Below are 18,955 nucleotides of genomic sequence, written 5' to 3'. Positions count from 1 at the left end.
TTCTCTATAGTGTAGTCTTGGYGAAATGACTATTGCCAGCATCTCTGTTGTCCTATTTTTCATTTGTGAAATACAATAGGAATGAAACCATTCTTTGCTCTGATTATTTTATCAGTTGTTATTACTTTGCTTTTTTCCCTTTACAGAAAGCCGATATTGCAATTGCTCCGTTAACAATAACATTGGTGAGAGAAGAGGTGATTGACTTCTCAAAGCCATTTATGAGCCTGGGGATATCAATAATGATCAAGAAGCCTCAGAAGTCCAAGCCAGGAGTGTTTTCGTTTCTTGATCCCTTAGCATATGAAATCTGGATGTGCATTGTTTTTGCCTACATTGGGGTCAGTGTAGTTTTATTCCTGGTCAGCAGATTTAGCCCATACGAATGGCACACTGAGGAATTTGAAGATGGAAGAGAAACACAAACTAACGAATCAACTAATGAATTTGGGATTTTTAATAGTCTCTGGTTTTCCCTGGGTGCCTTTATGCAGCAAGGATGCGATATTTCGCCAAGGTTGGTTACTCGCCCATTTCAACTTTGTGCATTTTTGGTCTCAGCCAGAGGTTCATGGTGCATATATTTTCACTTTCAGGATGAAATRAGTTGCTGTGGTTTTTTTTCTCTCCCAAATCACAGAAGTCCCTGCAATAAAAGCAGTTGTCGCTGACGTAGGGTAGTGATGTATTTGATCGATATTACCTTAACATCGATCATATGTTTGCCAGGTGAACCTATATGCATCATGTACAGACTGTAAAATGCACAAGGTTCCAGTCATTCCATGCCTTCTTGGAGGGGTACCGTGTTTTTGCTGCATATTCCCATTTTACAGTTGACAGTGCATATATTTTACAACAACTGTAATGGGAAAAAAGGGTAACACACTGCTCATGAGCTACACAAATAGCATATACTCTCCAAAACTCACTACATAAAATAACATCCAATTATTAACCCGCTCTTTTCTACAGGAGAGCCTTGAACTGAAATAGAAGTAATGTGATGGCTCTAATTTCTTGTGAATATTGGMAAAACGCTGCTGTTTTTCTATGGTCTAGTTTTATAAAAGTCATAAAGTAAATTGCTAAAATGAATTTAAAGGTCCAATTTATTCATGCATCATTCCTTGAGGGATTTTCACCTACTTTATTAGGGACAACTGTAAAGCACTTTGGTTAATTTCTTTGCAGCTCATTAAATATTCTATTTCCCTTGTGTGCAAGTAGTTCTAGCCTTGATTTAGCAAAGTGGTAAGTAGGTAGGTAGGTAACTGCTCACTGTTTGAAGGAACTATAGTAACAACTGAAATAGGGCAGTTGGGTCTAAGGAAATCAAATCAGAAGAATTTCCTGATTAAACTAAGTTAGTTAACTTTTTTCTACACATCTCAAAGTAAGATAGGGAGCAGGTCAATTTCTAGTGAGTAGAGTGGTTATCCTGCAAAATGCATGAATAAATCACATGAAGAGAGCTTTTCTAATGTCTGCATCTTGTAACCTAAAGGACAAGAGTAGCTTTTCAAGTTGTTCTGCTATGAAAATTGCAGAGCATTTGCTCTATGAGAGTTTGTATGTTTCCATGGAACTTGCACAGTAAAGTATAGCTGCCTTTATGATGAAGAGTGCAATAGATTTTGGCACATGTGTATGAGAAATGAGACAATGTGGAGAGTTCARATTGTTTCAGGTAATGAGAAGCTGTGTTAATGKTTTTTTTTTAATTGATTAAACACATCAAAAGTTTAGTTATCAGCAAAGTCCTCCTTTAGCTACAAAATTATTTTTATTGAATCGAGGTCACAGTAGAATAATGATTAYGTACTTTTTTTTTCATTTTGCTGGCCATTAAAGCATGACACTTACTGTGTGCTGTTTTGATATTTGAAAGGTGATATAAGCATAATGATAGTAAATTATCATCATAGAAGGTACCTGAAACTCGAATTATCCTGGAGATTAAAGTGGCAGATTAAGTGTCAGTGAAATATTTAACAGCACTTTTTTTTTTAATCCAACCATGTGTGTTATTTTTGTTTATTATAAAAATGTAAAAGACTGAAAACACTTCAGTTATTTTTGTTCTTATACCAAACTTATCACTGTGGTATCTTAACTCACTGCAAATGAATTATAGTGACTGTGAAAAGGAATCTCTTGAGATATCAGCAAAATACATTTATGAAATATTTCACACCGTTACTGCTACCATTTGTATTACAAAAGTGGGGACAACTAAGAAGTCTAGAGTAAGCAAGTGCCTAGGCTTCCTGACTCTGAAATGGAAGTGGCTCTGAGTAAGATTAGACTGTCTAGAAAGCAGTCTACATAACATTCCCAGTGGTGCCAGAATAGGTGACATTGAAAGAGTGATAGCAAAAGGAGGCAAAATCCAGCAAAATTCCGTTGGCATTTTTTGAGATATGAGTATACTCTTAAGAACTGCTCTATGCTTCCTGTGTAAGTATAAAAGGTGTTGCACAAATTTAGATATTTGTACACACAAAGGGTTATTTTAGTATTTAATGATCTGATGTATGAGGTGCTTGTACAGATGTGGGTTCTTATCATCATATAATAGCTACTATCCATCTTTAGAAATTTTTCAAAATGTATGTAAAAAGAGTAATGATTTATTTAACTGGAACAGACCTTACAGGAAAATTCTGAGCATGAGTAGCACCTAAAAAGGTTTTGCTTGCAAGATGTCATGTAGGAGCATAATGTCTCAGCTAGTGTTAAGCTTACTTCCTTTTCATAAATTTAGTACCAGTTTTGCTTGTGGATAGATCATGCACTTTTGCAGATTATGAGTTGTGCTGGAGGTTTTCAATACAAATGAAATACCATAAAATCAGCACTGATATTATTGAATACACATTGTCACAGATTTTACTGTGCAAATATGTTTATTATAAAATTCAGTCTTTTAGTAGTAGAATGTACTTATTGTGTACTCAGGTAACCTCCATACCAATGTATGTATATATTCTTTCAAAGGTGACTAATAATATGTTTACAGAATATATTTCAATCTAGAAAGAACAGGAAATAAGTTCCTGTCTATGGTCCTTTTTAATAACATAATCTGGACCATATCTGACCATTGATTTTTATGTAGTAGAGTGAATTAGTGAGTTTGTTGTGGGATGGAATAGATCTTTCCATATCTCAAATGCCGTGGAGATTTTTCTCAATAACAGTCAACAAAAATGATTTGTATAGAATTGGTTCCATTTGTTTCTGTTCCCAGGTTAATACATCAGCTTTACCTAAATATCTTAAGTGTTTAAAATTAAAGAATACTTTAAAAAATATGTAGATACAGTGATATCTATCTATTTATCTCATCAAAACTAGTTTGAAAGTCTCGTTCACAGTAGTGTGAATTGGGCTGGGTGAGTGATTTGTAATTTGTTTATTTAGTAGATAGAAGAGACACATCAGGATATACCTAAGCTACCGCAATTCCTTAGTATAGATTTTCAACTACGTGCAGATTTGTGCCAAAGAACTAAGCACATCTCCAAAGAGTATGTACTCCTTCCTATAGTGTCCTGTCTGGAAGCAAAGTAGTAAGTAATTACAAAGTTTAAAGGATCTTTAAAGAAAGACAAATCTGACAGTGGTGGCAGTATCAATAATGTTTTTCTGTTACTTTTTCAGTATTGAAAATTATTGAATTTCTCATGTGCTCTATACTGTTTTATATATTTTCTTGAGTTGTCTTTTTTTTCTCTCTTCTTAAGCAGGAGATGCAAAGCAAAGATCCATAACAGCCCACCTGCTGCAGTTAAAGCATCATATTATTATTTAAAAATATACTTTCTCCACCATTTTTCTGTATTACCAATTTGATTGTTTCATGCGTAGTTGTCAGTTTATTAAGTGCTTGTATCTTCCAAAAATTGTGTGCATTTTTATTTGTTCATGGATATTCACTGGGGCAGTTTTTATTGTAAATAATGCTATTTATTCCTCAGTATAGAACGTCCACAGCAGTACAAAACATTATTTTGTGAAAATCAGTCTTTGTTTGAGTGTCTTAGCAAAACAAGCAATCCAAAGACACTTAATTTTCAAGTGCATAMTGGTTTATCTGAAAGAAGTGTTTCACTGATTTTGTTTGATTCTCTTTATATTGTCACACATTCACATCGAAGGGTGTGACAGGCGTAAGTGTTAATATAGCACACTATGATAGGAGTGCTCTCATTTCAGGGTGTTCAGAACTTTGAAGAACTGAAGCATTTGAATTTTCCCTAAAGTAAACTTTGGACTCTGGATTTCAGCAAAATCCGTGAGATGTAGTAGAGTTTACTTTCTTACCCTGGAGAACTGTAGAATGGGTTGACTTTCCATGCAATTAGTATGCAGAGCTGCACTGCAAGATAACCTGAAATACTTCCCTCTTGTATAATTCATCATATGCATAAAACTGATAACATGTGTTCCTTTTTAGGACTTTCATTTCACTTTACAAATCCATTTCATACTTGTTATTAGATCCCTGTCTGGGCGCATTGTTGGAGGTGTGTGGTGGTTCTTTACCCTGATCATAATCTCATCCTACACGGCTAACTTAGCTGCCTTCCTGACGGTTGAGAGGATGGTGTCTCCCATTGAAAGTGCAGAGGATCTTTCCAAGCAGACAGAAATTGCTTATGGAACATTAGATTCTGGCTCCACTAAAGAGTTTTTTAGGGTAAGAATTTCTACTTTTTAGATTTCTGTTTTGCTTTAAGTAGGTCTTCACTCATGTAAATATTTTCTCTTTAGACTGTTTTAAAAAGATTGCCATGAAAATGTAGTCTGTGCAGCCTTACTAACTCACAAGTAGAACTGTTCTAATTTATTCATTATGATAACATTTTATTATCTATATATAAATATAAGGACCGTGTTATAAATAAAGCAAAGCAAAAGTGGTTACAAGGAACTACCTAAAAATAYTCTACTGTAAAGAAGAAGACAAGATATGATCATAGAAAGGAACTGACATAATTCACCCAGCCTGTAAGACAGTAGCTAACGATTTTAAACAAAGCTATTTAATAGATGTACTGTGCTTTAGATTGTTATTCCAGGTGTAGGAACATGGAAAGGTGCACTATCATGCTTTAGTAAGTATTCCACATGATTTTTCAAGATTGCAGATGGAGAATGAGGTACAACCCCCTGGGCTCCTGTGGTAAATCCATGCCTGCTTTTGAAAACAGTTATTTGYATTTGCATTACAGTAATGCTTTGGAAGCCTGTCAGAGCTCCTTATCTTCTATCTCAATGTGTTTTGTTTTTAAAAATATGTGAGACTTCCAGAAACAGGTCTACCGCTGCCCTTGAGATACCAGCTAACATGATAAAACCCATCAGAATAAATGAGTGAGATCCTGATGCTATTGGGAAAAACAGTATGACTGTTTTGTAGTGTCTGTGCACTCTATGTCTCTCCATGTAAGATGGAAGTGGATTTGAAGTGCTACAAATACAAAAAAGATGTTGTTCTCATGTTTTTTAATGAATGATAACAGTCTTAGATTTAAACAAAATGTTTTTGTAACCAGTTGAAAATGACCTTTACATTTCAAATATAGCCATCCTTGAAAGTGAAGTAAGTTCCAAAAATATTTTTTTCAGTATATAGTTGCAGCAGTAACTACTAGATCATTGTTTTCATTAGATTCTCTGATACATGTTTAATTGGAAACTTGCTAAATGGGAACCATACTTGGTTCTGTTTGGTAGAAAAGCATTCATTAGTGATTTTAATGATAGGTCTGGTAATAAGACCTGATGCTGATTGTATTCCTACTGATGTAAAGCAAAATTAGGTGCAGATGTGTAAACTAGTAAAAATGAGATGGGATTTGTGCTAATACTGTTCTCAGCCTTTTAATAGGAATTCTAGTTTAAAGTGTTTAGTAGCATACAAGCATGTGTTTTTCTCTTTCTTAGTATAGACTTTTTAGATCATGGCTACATTGGGCATCAGATGTGAACTAGCAGGTCTTTTGAATTTTTCTTTGACATTTTCAAGCCTAATTGTAAARCAAAAGCCATTTGTATGCGCATGTATTGGTATAAATTTCATATGTTTCTAGAATTGAATTTACTCATGTTGGATGAGATATATTTGCTGATTACTTGTAAGAATTAAAAGGTTGTGTTTTGTGTTCTCTTCAGCTACTGATTATGAGTAGCTTTTTGGAAATTAATTATCTTTCTCTTTCCAATATATGGGGAAAGAATAGACTTTGAAGTGGTAGAGGACTGTGAAGAGGAATAAGTCTTCTACACTAGAAGTATAAATGTTCCAGCTAAAGTCAAAATGGAAGCAGCAGGTAGAAAAGAACTAAGTAATAGTATAGTACTAAGAAACAGTAAGATCTTTACTAAGTGATAGTAAATATCCTTAGCAGATTTGTTTTGCAAAATTCATGAAAAAAAAAATTGACTCTTTCCAAGTAGCAATGGTTAAGCTGCTAAATCCGGATTTAAAACTATATACATCTTTCCAATTATATTTTTATATAACTAGTGTTTCTGGTGATTGTCAGAGCATAATAACTGCTGTTTTATATAATTTTTTATAAAATAGATAAAACCTTTTTGAGGGCATATTCTTTACTTTTTGTTAGTTACTTCGGCTCTGCAGAAACAAGGCTATAATGATCTACTCTGGAAATTTCTTCTCAGCAATTTCTACCACAGATAGATTGGCTCATCATGTGTAATGCAACTTAGCCTGATGCTTATACCTAGAATTTGTCAAAAATAATTTTAAAATTTTTCAATAAATTATTTTTCTATAAATACAGCTGACAGATTTTTTTTCTAACAGGCTTTGAAACTTAAGTTTCAATGGTGAAACTCCTTCTGCTGAAGTCAATGTGAAAACACTATCTGGCACTGAGGAGACTAGAACTTTACCCAGATTATTTCTGTGTTGTGCCTGAATTGGATTGGCTGTATTGTCTTTTATATGACCTGAAATCAGGACTCTTAAGTTCTTTGTCTGTACAGCTGGAAATAGGTTGAGTATTCTTCTAGCAGCAAGTTCAATGGACTAGCTTATTCTCTGTCACTGTCATGAATTAAAAAAACACATATCTTTCACAATGTATTTTCTCCTCAGAAAGTGCCATTATTTTCAGGTTTGTTTTCCTACTCAGGTAATGCGTACTGTACCTAGATCTTTGTTAGTAGAGTCGTAATTCCTGAAGGAGCAGAAAAGTAGGAGTCATTTTATGCTGGGGTTGAGAACACTAAACTGAATTTACCTTTCTACTAAAACATCTTCTATCATAAAACTTCACACAGGTGAAAATGAGGCGCTTCCACTGGGCAGATGCGTAAGGAGGGACATTGGATTTGTCCATGCGGTGTGTAGTATTAACACTAAAGTAGATAGCACCTTCTGAGACATTTGGAATAAGTTTGGCAAATGCCAGAAAACAGCTGTTTTAGTGAAGGTGGATGGGGCAGGGAGGAAACAGAAACGAAAGGAGAAAGATTAATCTTCTGTTTTTCCCAAATAAAAGGAAGCTAGAAGTTTCAGTGTCCTCAACAGTTTTATCTGCTTTTCAGTCTATGAGAGCAGGAGAAACGATTTCTGATTCTTTGAGGGTAGCATGAAGAAAGATTAAATAGATATCAGTTGTTGAGCTGATACCTGGTATGATCCAGCCATTCTGTCATTCTTTTTCTGATAGTGGTAGTGATTGATTGGCAACTAGAAGATGCATGTGGTGGTATTAATAGAAGGACAGAGAGAAAGGAGATTGATATTATAGCCAACTTTCTGGAATAGAGGTGAAGAGGTGACATTCTGCCAGCACTATTATTAGTGAGGAGAGAGACACTGTCAGTGTATGTGGCAAGAGGTTGTAATGCTTTCCTCACTAGGGACTACTCTTTAGAAAGTATAATTTTCATTTATTTATTTTTATTGCAACCTAAAGTGCCCTGGGCATTTTAGGGAACAAAATAAAAAGGAAACAAACAAAAAGAACCCCCTAAACCCAGCCAAGACTGATTTCTAGCTTGAAAGGACTAATTTCTATCTTGAAGAAGTTGATAACTTGCAATCATAATATACTGGCATAGTGGTTATGTGAACATGGAGCCATGGGTTTTTTTCTACATCAGGACATCTCTAATGTACTGGAGTGCTTTGGATATGTGTTTTTTTGTTTTGTGAGGGTTTTTTATTTTTACTTTCAAGGTGTTCTGATATAATTTTGGAAGGCATATGTTTGTATAGTTTTGAGAACCTTTAGTCTACATTTCTCTGAACTTTCTATTTTCTGAACTTTCTATACATAGTGTGAACTTTTAACTTTGTCTTTACCAGCATTGTGAATACCACAGTTACTGTAAACAATTTTTCCATTTCATCAATACAGAATTTTAATATTCTAAAACTGCAGATGGAAGGTCTCATTTTTAAAATTTTCTAAAATATTTGCAAATGGACAGTTTGTATGTATTTTTTCTGTGCTTCACAGATTTTGGTAAAATAGAATTTTACCAAATTTCACATTCATAGAATGTGAAAAATCTAAGTAACTAAGTTCTTGCCTGTTTGGGACTGATGTACATGTTCAAATTGGTCTGTGGACAGATCTAGCTGTTCTTATTAAAGACATTGTATCCTCTTCTCTTCTGCTACTTACTACCATCCATGAGACAGAGGTTACTGCCCTCACAGCTCTGCAGGTGCAGGGAAGTGTGTGTTTCCTTGGCCACTCCAAGCAGAGTCAGCCATGTTAATTCAAAATACATTCTTCCACTGTTTAAACTGACCTGATTGACTTTGCTTCATATATTACACTRCCCATCATGCTGTGACCTCTAGTAATAACCTCTGGCAAAGAAAATAACCAACAGCTGATGAGGAAAATAGTTTTAATCGACACAGAACAGAAAATGTAAATTCTTCTCCTGAAGAACCTCACATTTAGAACATGGTGATGAATTCCCTAAATTAGAAAAGCATTTAAGCATTGGTACCTTTACATTTTCTTAATGCAAGTTGAGCACTTAAGCAAGTTAAGCACTTAAGCAATTTGTGTAACAGGAACAAATTAAATACTGTTAGGTACTGAAAAGAGACCTAAAAGTTTTAAAATTGCATGCCCAGCTATCTAGTGGTACAAATTTTGTTTTACTAGGTTTTTTGTTTGCCCCAAATTATTGTGTATGCTTGCAGATTAAACTATATGCAAGCATAAACATGAGTTTAAATTTAAGACAGTTAAAACACAGAGCAGTTCATGACACAGGAGCCTGTTCATTTTAATTCGCTGTGACTCTCTTCAGAGCTTTTTCAGTTTTCAGTGGAGGAGATTGGACAGAATCCAGTATCCACAGATGAGAAGCAGTATTGAAAGAAACTGTGCTGTTCAGTTGTTCTCTGTGTTTGGACCCAAGTTTTTTAGGACCCAATAAAAACTGGGTCCCAAGTTGGACCCAGTAAAAATTGTATAATACTGTATTGGGCAGAACCTCAGCTCAGTTTTGTGAACAGTTAAGAGTGTGGGAATATATACTTGCTAACAGGTGAATCAAATAAGCAAGTAGTGGAGTGTGCCGAAAATAAGAGAGGAAGAGCTGTGATTGGCTTAAAGTAGCCTTTGCTACATGCTATGAGGTATCTAGAGAAATTCACTGCCTGCTAAAGCAAAACAAGAAATAATTGCTGACTTCAAAGATTTTATCCAAAAGTATTTTTTTCCTCCAATTAGACTCAAAGTTTGCTTGACTATAAAGTCCTAATTTGATCAGACTCATCTCATGTAGATTGAGACTGAAATGGCAATCACATTCATAATCTAGTTTCTAAATTTACTTACAAAACCTGACTTGCTTTGCTTATTACTGAGCTTACATTTTCCCACAGTTTCGGTTAAGTATACAGACACCCGTTTCCAAGTGATACCTTCCTACGCATCTTATAGGTGAAGTATGAAGTATGATGTAAGTATAAATTAGTTCATAGCTCTAGTCAAGGGGTACTTTATGTAGAGACAAGTTTTTCCAGAGCATTGCAGCAACAAAAACATGGATCTGTCCAAGTTTCTAGAGCTGAATGAATTATTCAGTCAATAATTTACTTGGAGATATTCAGCATCTTTTTCTTAACTTTTGTTTTTCCTCCTAGAATATCCACAGAGTGATTACAATACCTCTGAATGTAGTTGTTTTTCTAATTTTTAGAGTTTCATTGGCAAGCTTTTATATTTTCTGAATGAATCATCAGTGATTTGTTGGAGAAGTATTTGATACTGGATGAATCCAGACAATATGCTATCTCATTTGAAATACGCCAAGGGCATTTCAGTGATTGTTCTTACGTATTCTACCATCATGACTCTTACTAACAKAGAGAGTAAGATTTACCTCTTCTAGCTTTGAGTTTTTAAAAGCTAGGCTTCTAGACTGTACTAGTTAGATTTCTAGCCTTCTGTATTAAGAAGGCATATCTGAAGAGTAAAGGGTTACATGCTGACTTTTAGATAGAATGGATCATCCTAAGTATATATTTGTTTCTCACCACCTCCTGTATAGGAATTCTAGGCAATAAGCTTGTTACAGTTAGCTGAAAAATCCAGTTGTGAATAGCTGAATATATATGTGTAGTGTTTATTGAAAGAGGTAGGTCCAAATCTTTGTCTAGCTTCTATGAATGCTTAAATGATGTGGACTTGTTGAGATGTTACATTATCCTGGGTATGTCAGTGATGTCAAATTAGCTTGTTCCGTGTTTTTTTTTCAGGATTCTAGTCTTTTAGTCACTTACATTAACTACATGTTCATTCATACTGTGACTCCAGTGTGGGGTGAATAAAGTAATCCAAGTATAGGGTAGAATAACCCATGTGGAGGAAATACGGTGTCTCACCAAACCCTACAGACAGTTTGGGAGTGTTGGTACAAGTTAGTCCGTATCGCTTGACTTAGAGACAGTAGCCTTGACATGCATGACACAAGACACGTTGTTTTAGCATTTTAAGCTGTTTGAGGTACATACTAACTACCTACATAGGAAATAAATGCACACTAGTAGGAAATATTCCTACCAGCAGTGAGAAGAGCATTAGCTGGTATCAAGAGATGTCGCTGAAAAAAAGGGGGAAAAGGAATCATAATCCAATATTCTTGCTGCTACTTTAAAACAAAAAGTAGAAACTTGATACATCCTGTGTAGAAAATAGAAAATATCAATGCAGAAATAATGCTTTTAACAGTATTTTAGGGAAAAATAAAAAGAACAAGGTAATGACAGAGCTTTGCTAAGCAGTAAAAATCAGCAGAATGTAACTTCACAGTAATCATGTTATAGATGCATAATTTTTCGTCAGTGGCAGATCAGTTACATCCCTCGATATATTTTGTATTTGTTTATATTTGTAAATACTAGAACACATGCATTAGTTTTCCTCAGGAGATCTCAGACAAATTCTCTACTATGCTCAGCTAGCAGAATTGCCATGTGATCCAAATTTTCTGAATTCTATTCCACTGAGTCGGAATACTTGCCACTTCTGATACCTACTAGTGCCTCTGACTTACGGATAATACTTCTAGACATGTTAATGTAACTGAAAGCCTAAATACAGATATGTAGAACAGTGTTGTTACATTTTTTCCTGGATTTACGATTTGAGATGATGGGCAGAAAATTGAAGAAAATGTGTGTGGCTGTGCTTCTTCAGAAGTGCACTATTTTTCTCAAATCACTACTGGAAGAATTATTCTGCAGTAATGGTAAGAATGTGAATAGTACTTTAAAACATAGCTTGAAAGATTCAGAGGTTATTTCAGTTGGTCTTGTACAAGCACATCATCTCTATAATTGTCAGATAGCAGATACTACTTGATGGAGCAGTAAATGATGGGACAGTAGAATTTCATCTTTCCTGTAAATAGTATTGACATTATCAACAGTATTTTTACCTTTAGTGATTTCTCAGCTGCTGCAGCAAGTATGGTTGATGTCTGTGTTAGTCAAGATACATGACTGAACTTTGAAGACAAAAAAAGAAAAAAAAACATAACATTACAAAAAGGCAGTCACTAACCCAAGAAATAAGATACACTACTGCCCACCTAAAACTGCAGAAATTAATTTTCAAGCATTGTCTATGTGAATTAACCTTTTATCTAACATTGGCCTGTTTACTTTCATGGGCTACAGCAGTAGAAGAAAGAAAATATAGCTGTGTAAGTATGCAACCTTAACATTCACTGGAACATTTCCATAATTTCTATCACTTGAAGGCTTACTCAAAGTGAATACCAAAGTGGTACAAACGGAACCAAAGCTAATTCATTTTTAGCTTTTGTTATATTTTGTACTGTTTACCCAGCTCTGTTCACCAAAAATATGTACAAAACTGATATACAAGTGAATTCAGTCCTTCTACCTTTTTTCACTTGAAAAACTGAATTGTAACTACTGCTGCGTATAAAGTTAGAAGGCATCTAAAAAATAAAAGGTTACATGCTCAGACTGATAAGAAGACTAATTTACCTTCTTCATTTCTACATTAGGTTTTCYTTAAAATATTTTTATATCTATGCATATTTCAACAGCAGGATGACATGGACAGACCGGTCTGTTGTTTTAACTATTGTAGTGGCCTTTTGGCCACATTTAGGAATACATCGTTTGCCAAGGTAAAAGTAACAGAATTACTTCATTAAAAAGAAATATGCTTTAGCTTTCACTGAACAGAGTGCACAGGAAGCAGGAGTTCTAGAGCAAAAAGCTGGACACAAGAAAGATGACAACAGTGCTGGAAGGATGGTAATCCTTGTTATACATTGCATATGTAGTTGTACAGAGTAACTGTATTTTTTGCAGACAGCCCAGTAAGCCCAATGGCTGGAAACTCTATTTTTTATATAAAACATAAAGCTTACTTTACTTTCAAATTAGTAATTATATAATACTTATTAAAAAATGAAAATCTAAATATTCCTTTCTAACAGAATTCTCCTTCCCTATTTGTAAGGGCGAATTGTGTCTGATAATGGAAACAAATTAGTTTCTGAACTTCTTTTTCAAAATTTTCACCAAGTTTTCTTGGATCTCCTAATCAAAGTATACTAAGTAGTAAGTAACATTTATTGTGCTGGATACAATGAATTTACAACAGTATAGTTTGAAAATTTTGCACTGTTGCGTAATTTCTTAACTGATTTACACTGAAATAAGTATAAATGATTATATGTTTTGTTTGCACTACTGCTAGGGGCAGGTTATTCCATTATATCATTCTTGTGATGGTTAGAAATACTCTCTTTTCAGTCTACRTTTATTTATAACTAATTTATACTCATTAGTTACAGCACGCCAATAATTGTTAAGTAGATTTTATTTCTCCTTAGTGTTTATCTTCCTGGTACATTAATGTAGAGCAAGTTTGTCTTTTCACAGCTTTCATTTCTGTCATGTAAACTCCTGTCACTTATTTAGTCTTGATTTGCAAGTACAGGGGTTTGGTCCATTTTTGTCTCATAGCTCTTCTCTCTCTGTGTCCCAGTTTGCATTTATTGCTTCTGAATGTGGGTGAAGAGTTATGCATTGTATGCCAGCTGAGGTCTCTTGTACAAAGGCATCTTCTGGAAATAGCTTGCTGTATGTGACCTAGACTTGAATTCAGTTTTCTTCCAACTGTATCATACTATTTGCTGATAATCGTCTTGATCATAGTGATTGATTTTTCTTTCTTTTCTTCAGTTTTTATCCAGCTGAAGGGCTTCCATTTTATTGTAGAGATTCTTATTAGTCCCTAAGTGCTGGACCTTGCTGTTGAACTGGAAATTTTCATTTCATTTCTGTCGCTCTAGTGCTCAAAATCCTCCACTTCTCATATGTAACAAATAAGTACTTTCTCATTGTCTAGTTTGATGTGTTTTGATCAAGCCAAATTTGTTTTTTTATGTTTTCTAGTCACTTCTATCTTAAAGTATTTTAACTCTAAAATGTGATCTGAAGCGATGCATGCTGGCACTTTAAACCAAAAGGGCTATAGTTACTCTGAATGCCTTTTCATTCCTTTTAAGTACAGGCAGTACTTAAAAGCACTTTATTTACAGTAATGTACAGTATTTATGATTCCAGACTTTCATAGTAGCATCCACAGTTTGCTACTGAATCTGTGATTTCTTGAGAAATTAAATCCAGAAATACAAAAGAACTTTATCTCCCTTCCCCATGGAGTGCAATAAATTCATTTGGTTTTGCATCCAACTCAGTTTGATCATTTTGATTTCTGTTTGATTTCCCTTGTTCCTGTTACTTATTTTACCTTTACCTTTATCAGAACAGCAACAGCATCAAAAACAAAGATAAAATATGTATTTAGATTATAGTCCTATGCCTAGTAGGTCTTTGTTCCCTGCTTTTCTTTCCAGCACACAGCAGATGTACTTCCCTTTTCTCCCACTCTTTTCTAATTATGAGGCTGGAAAATCTGCAGCTGATTACTGTTTCTTCAGTTCACTTTATGCCATGAACTATTTTCTTACGGTTTTCAGTTTTGCCCCTTTCAAATCAAGATCCCACTTACAAATTTACATTTATATTACAGTGATGTAACAAAGCTATAGTGGTAGGTATCACAACGTGGCTCTAGTACAGCTGTCCTTGAATCAGTAGGATTATTTCAGTAAAGCTAACTGCAGGAATAACTGGGGGATGGTGAATTTTATGTGTGACCAACACTTTAAAAGCAACGGAGTGATTTGGATCGTCATCTTTTCATGGAATGAGGTTGAAATACTTTGCTTTGATTTTATGAAAATGCTGAATGATATGGAGGAAGTTGGACTGTTGAAATGAAATTCCTTTAGTAAAGATAAAAATAAGAAGAGTCAGTATTTTGACAGTGGTGAAATGGTCTTGAAACTTTAACACTAACAACCTTTGGTAAAACAAATGTTCTTGAACTCTTAACTCTAAATGACATGGAGAATATGATGAGGGTGTGCAGTCCTTCTTGCCTTACACATTCATAGTGTGTTGTCATATCTGGATCCTTGAAGAATATTATTTTAGGTAGACTTTTGAGAAATAAATTCTTGGGATATTTTTCTGGCCTTGTTGGCAGAATCACTTTGTAGAATCAACGATTCAGGAAGATGTTAATAGTGATGGATAATACTTAGCAAAATTATTAATATACTACAAAATTAAGACCTTCCATCTGTTTGAACTTACATTTATTTTCAGTATTGACTCAGTGTAAACAAAGTTTAAAATTTTTAAATATTTACTCTTGAGCTAGTTAAAAGGGGCTGAAGAATTAGTTTTGTCTTTTCCTTTGTTTTTTTGGGGATATGTTGATATATGTAAGATTTGATTGATGTTTCTGATATATCATTTTTATATTGATCCAATTAATTGATATATTGATTTGTGTGTGTGTGTGTGTGTGAGAGAGAGAGAGAGAGAGAGAGATTTTGTAGGCTACATTTGCTGTTGCATGTTTAGCAACTGGTAACTAACCAGTTCCTATCATTTTCTTCAGTATAGAGTTCAACAAGATAATTACACAAAGCATATTTGAGAATTAAAGTTCTGTTTCACATAGTATAAGAGCATGATTTGGTAGAATGTTGGTAGTCTGAGGATCTATTTCTGACAATAATGTACTAATTATAGCATCCCATTTTAAGAGCAATAGGTCTTTGACAAAATGGAAAAGTTATCTGATGACCCACAAAATACAGTTAATTAATTTGGTAAAGCTCTACATAATTTAATTTCTTAATGAGTTTCTTAAGGCAATATTTTACATTTAAGCAGGATGTGTACTTTGCAATAGTAATTTTCATAGTCATGATGCTGAGTGGTGACACGATATTCAAAAATTGTTGTGGCTTCTGGCGCAGTTTTTAATCAGCTCTTGTTAGAAGAGGTAAATACTGGGGAAAAGAGTTCATTGTAAATATTAGGGTTTTGTAATGTCATGTGAATGTTGCTTATAATAAAAACTATGATTAYCTTTAGCATTTTGTATATATATTGGAGTGTTATGTTGTGATATGCAATGAACGACAATAATTAAAAAAAATGCCAATTATTTTCATATTCTTTTGTCCTTGTAGTCAAATAATATAGCAATCTACAATGGTTATATTGTTTGGATCACATGGTAAAAAAGATTTTTCTGTAGATCATTACAGTCATTTTAAGTTTTTAGTGTTAGTTTTAAATGAAAGGAAGTGTGCGCATGGAAGTGATGTGAAAACCCAGCTTGCACACAGGACACTACTTTCACAGGAATTCTGTTTGCATGTGGTTTAGTCCACTACTGCTAAGTGCACATGCTTTCCAAGATGATCATGTAGATAGGAATAAAATCCTATCTAAAAAACCAAAAAGATCAGCTATAGCACTGGCCAGGTTTAAATAACAATGTAATGCTGCTTCTTTTTTCACATGTATTTAAATTAATAYAGGTATATAGTTTTGTATATATCAGGTGGTGTTGGCCTGTATGAATATATCTGTGTTTCTGCAAAGAATTTATTTGAAGGTCTCCTAACATTGCCATTTTTACATCTTTTAGTTTTACCTTTTCAAATAAAAGGCAATTTCTGAAAAAACACAAAAAAGTAGAAGAAATAAAATGTCATATTTCTGAAAACAGAAAATACTACTATGTAGTATTCTGTGAAGCTATATAAACAAAAACATTAGAAGTCACAGTATCTGTGGTGTACATAATGCCTTATTCAAATCAATAGTTGATTTCACTGACTTCAGTGAAAGAAGGACTATTCACAAGTGTCTTGAAGAATGAGAGGATGACTCCTAAGGAGATTAAASATTTTTAATAAAAAAAAAAAACATGAAAAACTTCTGGTCCTTTTGCATAGTGCCTCATTGCTCAAATTATGAGTTGAGACAAGTTCAAGGACTAGGTAGGGATCAAGACTAGGAGCTGTGTGAATTCCAGTGTGATATTTTTCAGTGTTTATGGTAGCAGAAATCTGTATGGTCATGGCTAATTCTGAGTGTTATCTTTTGGTGAAGTTTTTCGTTACAGATTTTTATTTCCATAGTTGCTGGGTCAGATATTTCTACTTTTGTTTACTTGATGAGGAATATGTGAGCCATCTAGTGGCTAACACTTGATCATTTGAACAGTCTGTTCCTTGAGCCCTTTCGCATTCAGCCTTCCAGCAGTAGTCCCTCAGTCTGTGATGTGACTTCCCTCATCTTCCCACTTAGCTGTTGTGATCACATTTCACTAAGGTGAAATGCGGAGCTGCGTTTCATTGCTGTTTAATGACAAAAGCAGAATAGACTTTGCCGGACTTCTGTAACTTGATGTATATAAAGCTTGTAAAAATTCATTTAAATAAATAAGCAAATGAACAATAAAGTTAGGGCAGTTAAGGTACTTTATGAACCTGTTTGTGATAGTTACCACACAGTAATACTCTCAGGATAAAGARTGCTTGTTTTTTATAGTGCTGTCTAAAGCTAGATGTCTCTTGCGTAGCTTCTAGAGATAAATCTCATGCAACAAGTTTAAGATGTGCTGCTGAATGAGTGTTGATCCATTCTAAGAATGAGATGGAGCTTGTAGATATAAGTCAAGGRCAAGGTTAGGAAACAACAATTTAGGAGGAGCTGAGGAGATTGAGATCCTTCGTGTGAGGCTTTTGTGTTCAAGAAGGGGTGGAGCCCCTGCAAAGCTAACTGCAGGTAGCTCTCCTCTCAGGGAAGTGTGCAGTAGCAACAGGACTGAGGGAACATACCATGATATAAAGCTACCCACTTTTATTAAATGGCCTGATTAACTCAAGTCTTCAGATGGATGTCTCTTTCAGGTATGGGATACATATATTAGAGGCATCTATCTGTCCGTCTATGTATAAAGTAAATTGCAGGCAGAGAAAAGTGAAATACTGGAATTTTACTGATAGTGGTAATAACTCGTCAAATGATCGCTTTGTTAACTGTCTTTTCAAAGATGGTGCTATGCAACACTGTTTTTATTTTGGATCTTTCTAGATGGAGCAAGAATGATGTATGTACAATAGGACAGGTGTTCCAAGAGTCTGGGAAAGCTACTGTGCATTCAACGCGTATTATTTTCCTGAGTCGTTCTGGTCTTGCTGAGTGTATCCAACTTTTCTGATATAAGTGGATACACTGAGTATGTAGAGATCAACAAATCAGCAAGGAAACTTTAAAAAAAAAGCCAGTGGTGCTCTTGTACATATACATTCTGGTAATAGTTAGAATATTTAGATGTTTAAAAACCTTTTAGTGGCACTTCATACTACCAGAACTTTTAGTACTACTAGATGTATAGAGACTGTGGAGACCTCTGACTTCTCAAAATCCTCCCAGATAACATTTCTGGACAGAAAAATAGGGATATGTCTGGGAAAATCCACATTTATGATAATGCTCTACTACAAGACCAGTGAATTTTTGGGAGATAGTAGAGATATCATTGATTGATACCTTTGTACTTGATTCATTTATTTTAAAAATGGTGTGATTAATGATACTATGTTTGAAGTAGAATTGCAATTTTGAAGTATATATTGCAAGATATCTCTAGTGAAATGCTTCTACTACATTTTATTATAGTACAGATTTGATATACTTACAGTAGTAATGTCTCACAGAGAACCTGCAAAACCAAATGATCTCTGTTTTCTCTAGCAAAGTAGAAAGCTAATAATACCTGAGTTACATGCAGCATAATGTTAAATTTGGCAGTAGTTCATTGTTACGCTTTTCTACCTCATACATTGATTTAGGATGCCTCTTTAAGAAGTTCAGGAAAGTTTGATTATCCCATGTAGATTAATCTCTGGAATAATAATAGGCTATTTTTGTTATGAACTGAAGCCCTTTAGGGATTGATTGTCAGCTGCCTTGTTAGTTCCRCAGATACTTGGATCAGATAAAGTAGGA

The 18,955-nt window shown here is 34.4% G+C and overlaps 1 protein-coding gene across 1 annotated transcript in view; it reads left to right on the top strand.

Moving 5' to 3' along the window:
• Positions 1-18,955, top strand: part of GRIA2 (glutamate ionotropic receptor AMPA type subunit 2) — an 89,914-nt gene that overhangs the window by 66,977 nt on the left and 3,982 nt on the right. The window contains exons 11-12 of the mRNA XM_085319895.1: positions 147-517; positions 4,507-4,705. Of these exons, the coding sequence (XP_085176021.1) occupies positions 147-517; positions 4,507-4,705 (570 nt within the window). The remainder of the gene's footprint in view (positions 1-146; positions 518-4,506; positions 4,706-18,955) is intronic.

The sequence above is a fragment of the Rhea americana genome, unplaced genomic scaffold (assembly GCF_003343005.1).
Source record: "Rhea americana isolate MKP2758 unplaced genomic scaffold, rheAme1 scaffold_60, whole genome shotgun sequence".
Taxonomy (NCBI): Eukaryota; Metazoa; Chordata; class Aves; order Rheiformes; family Rheidae; genus Rhea; species Rhea americana.
This window is presented reverse-complemented; position numbering and strand designations above follow the sequence as displayed.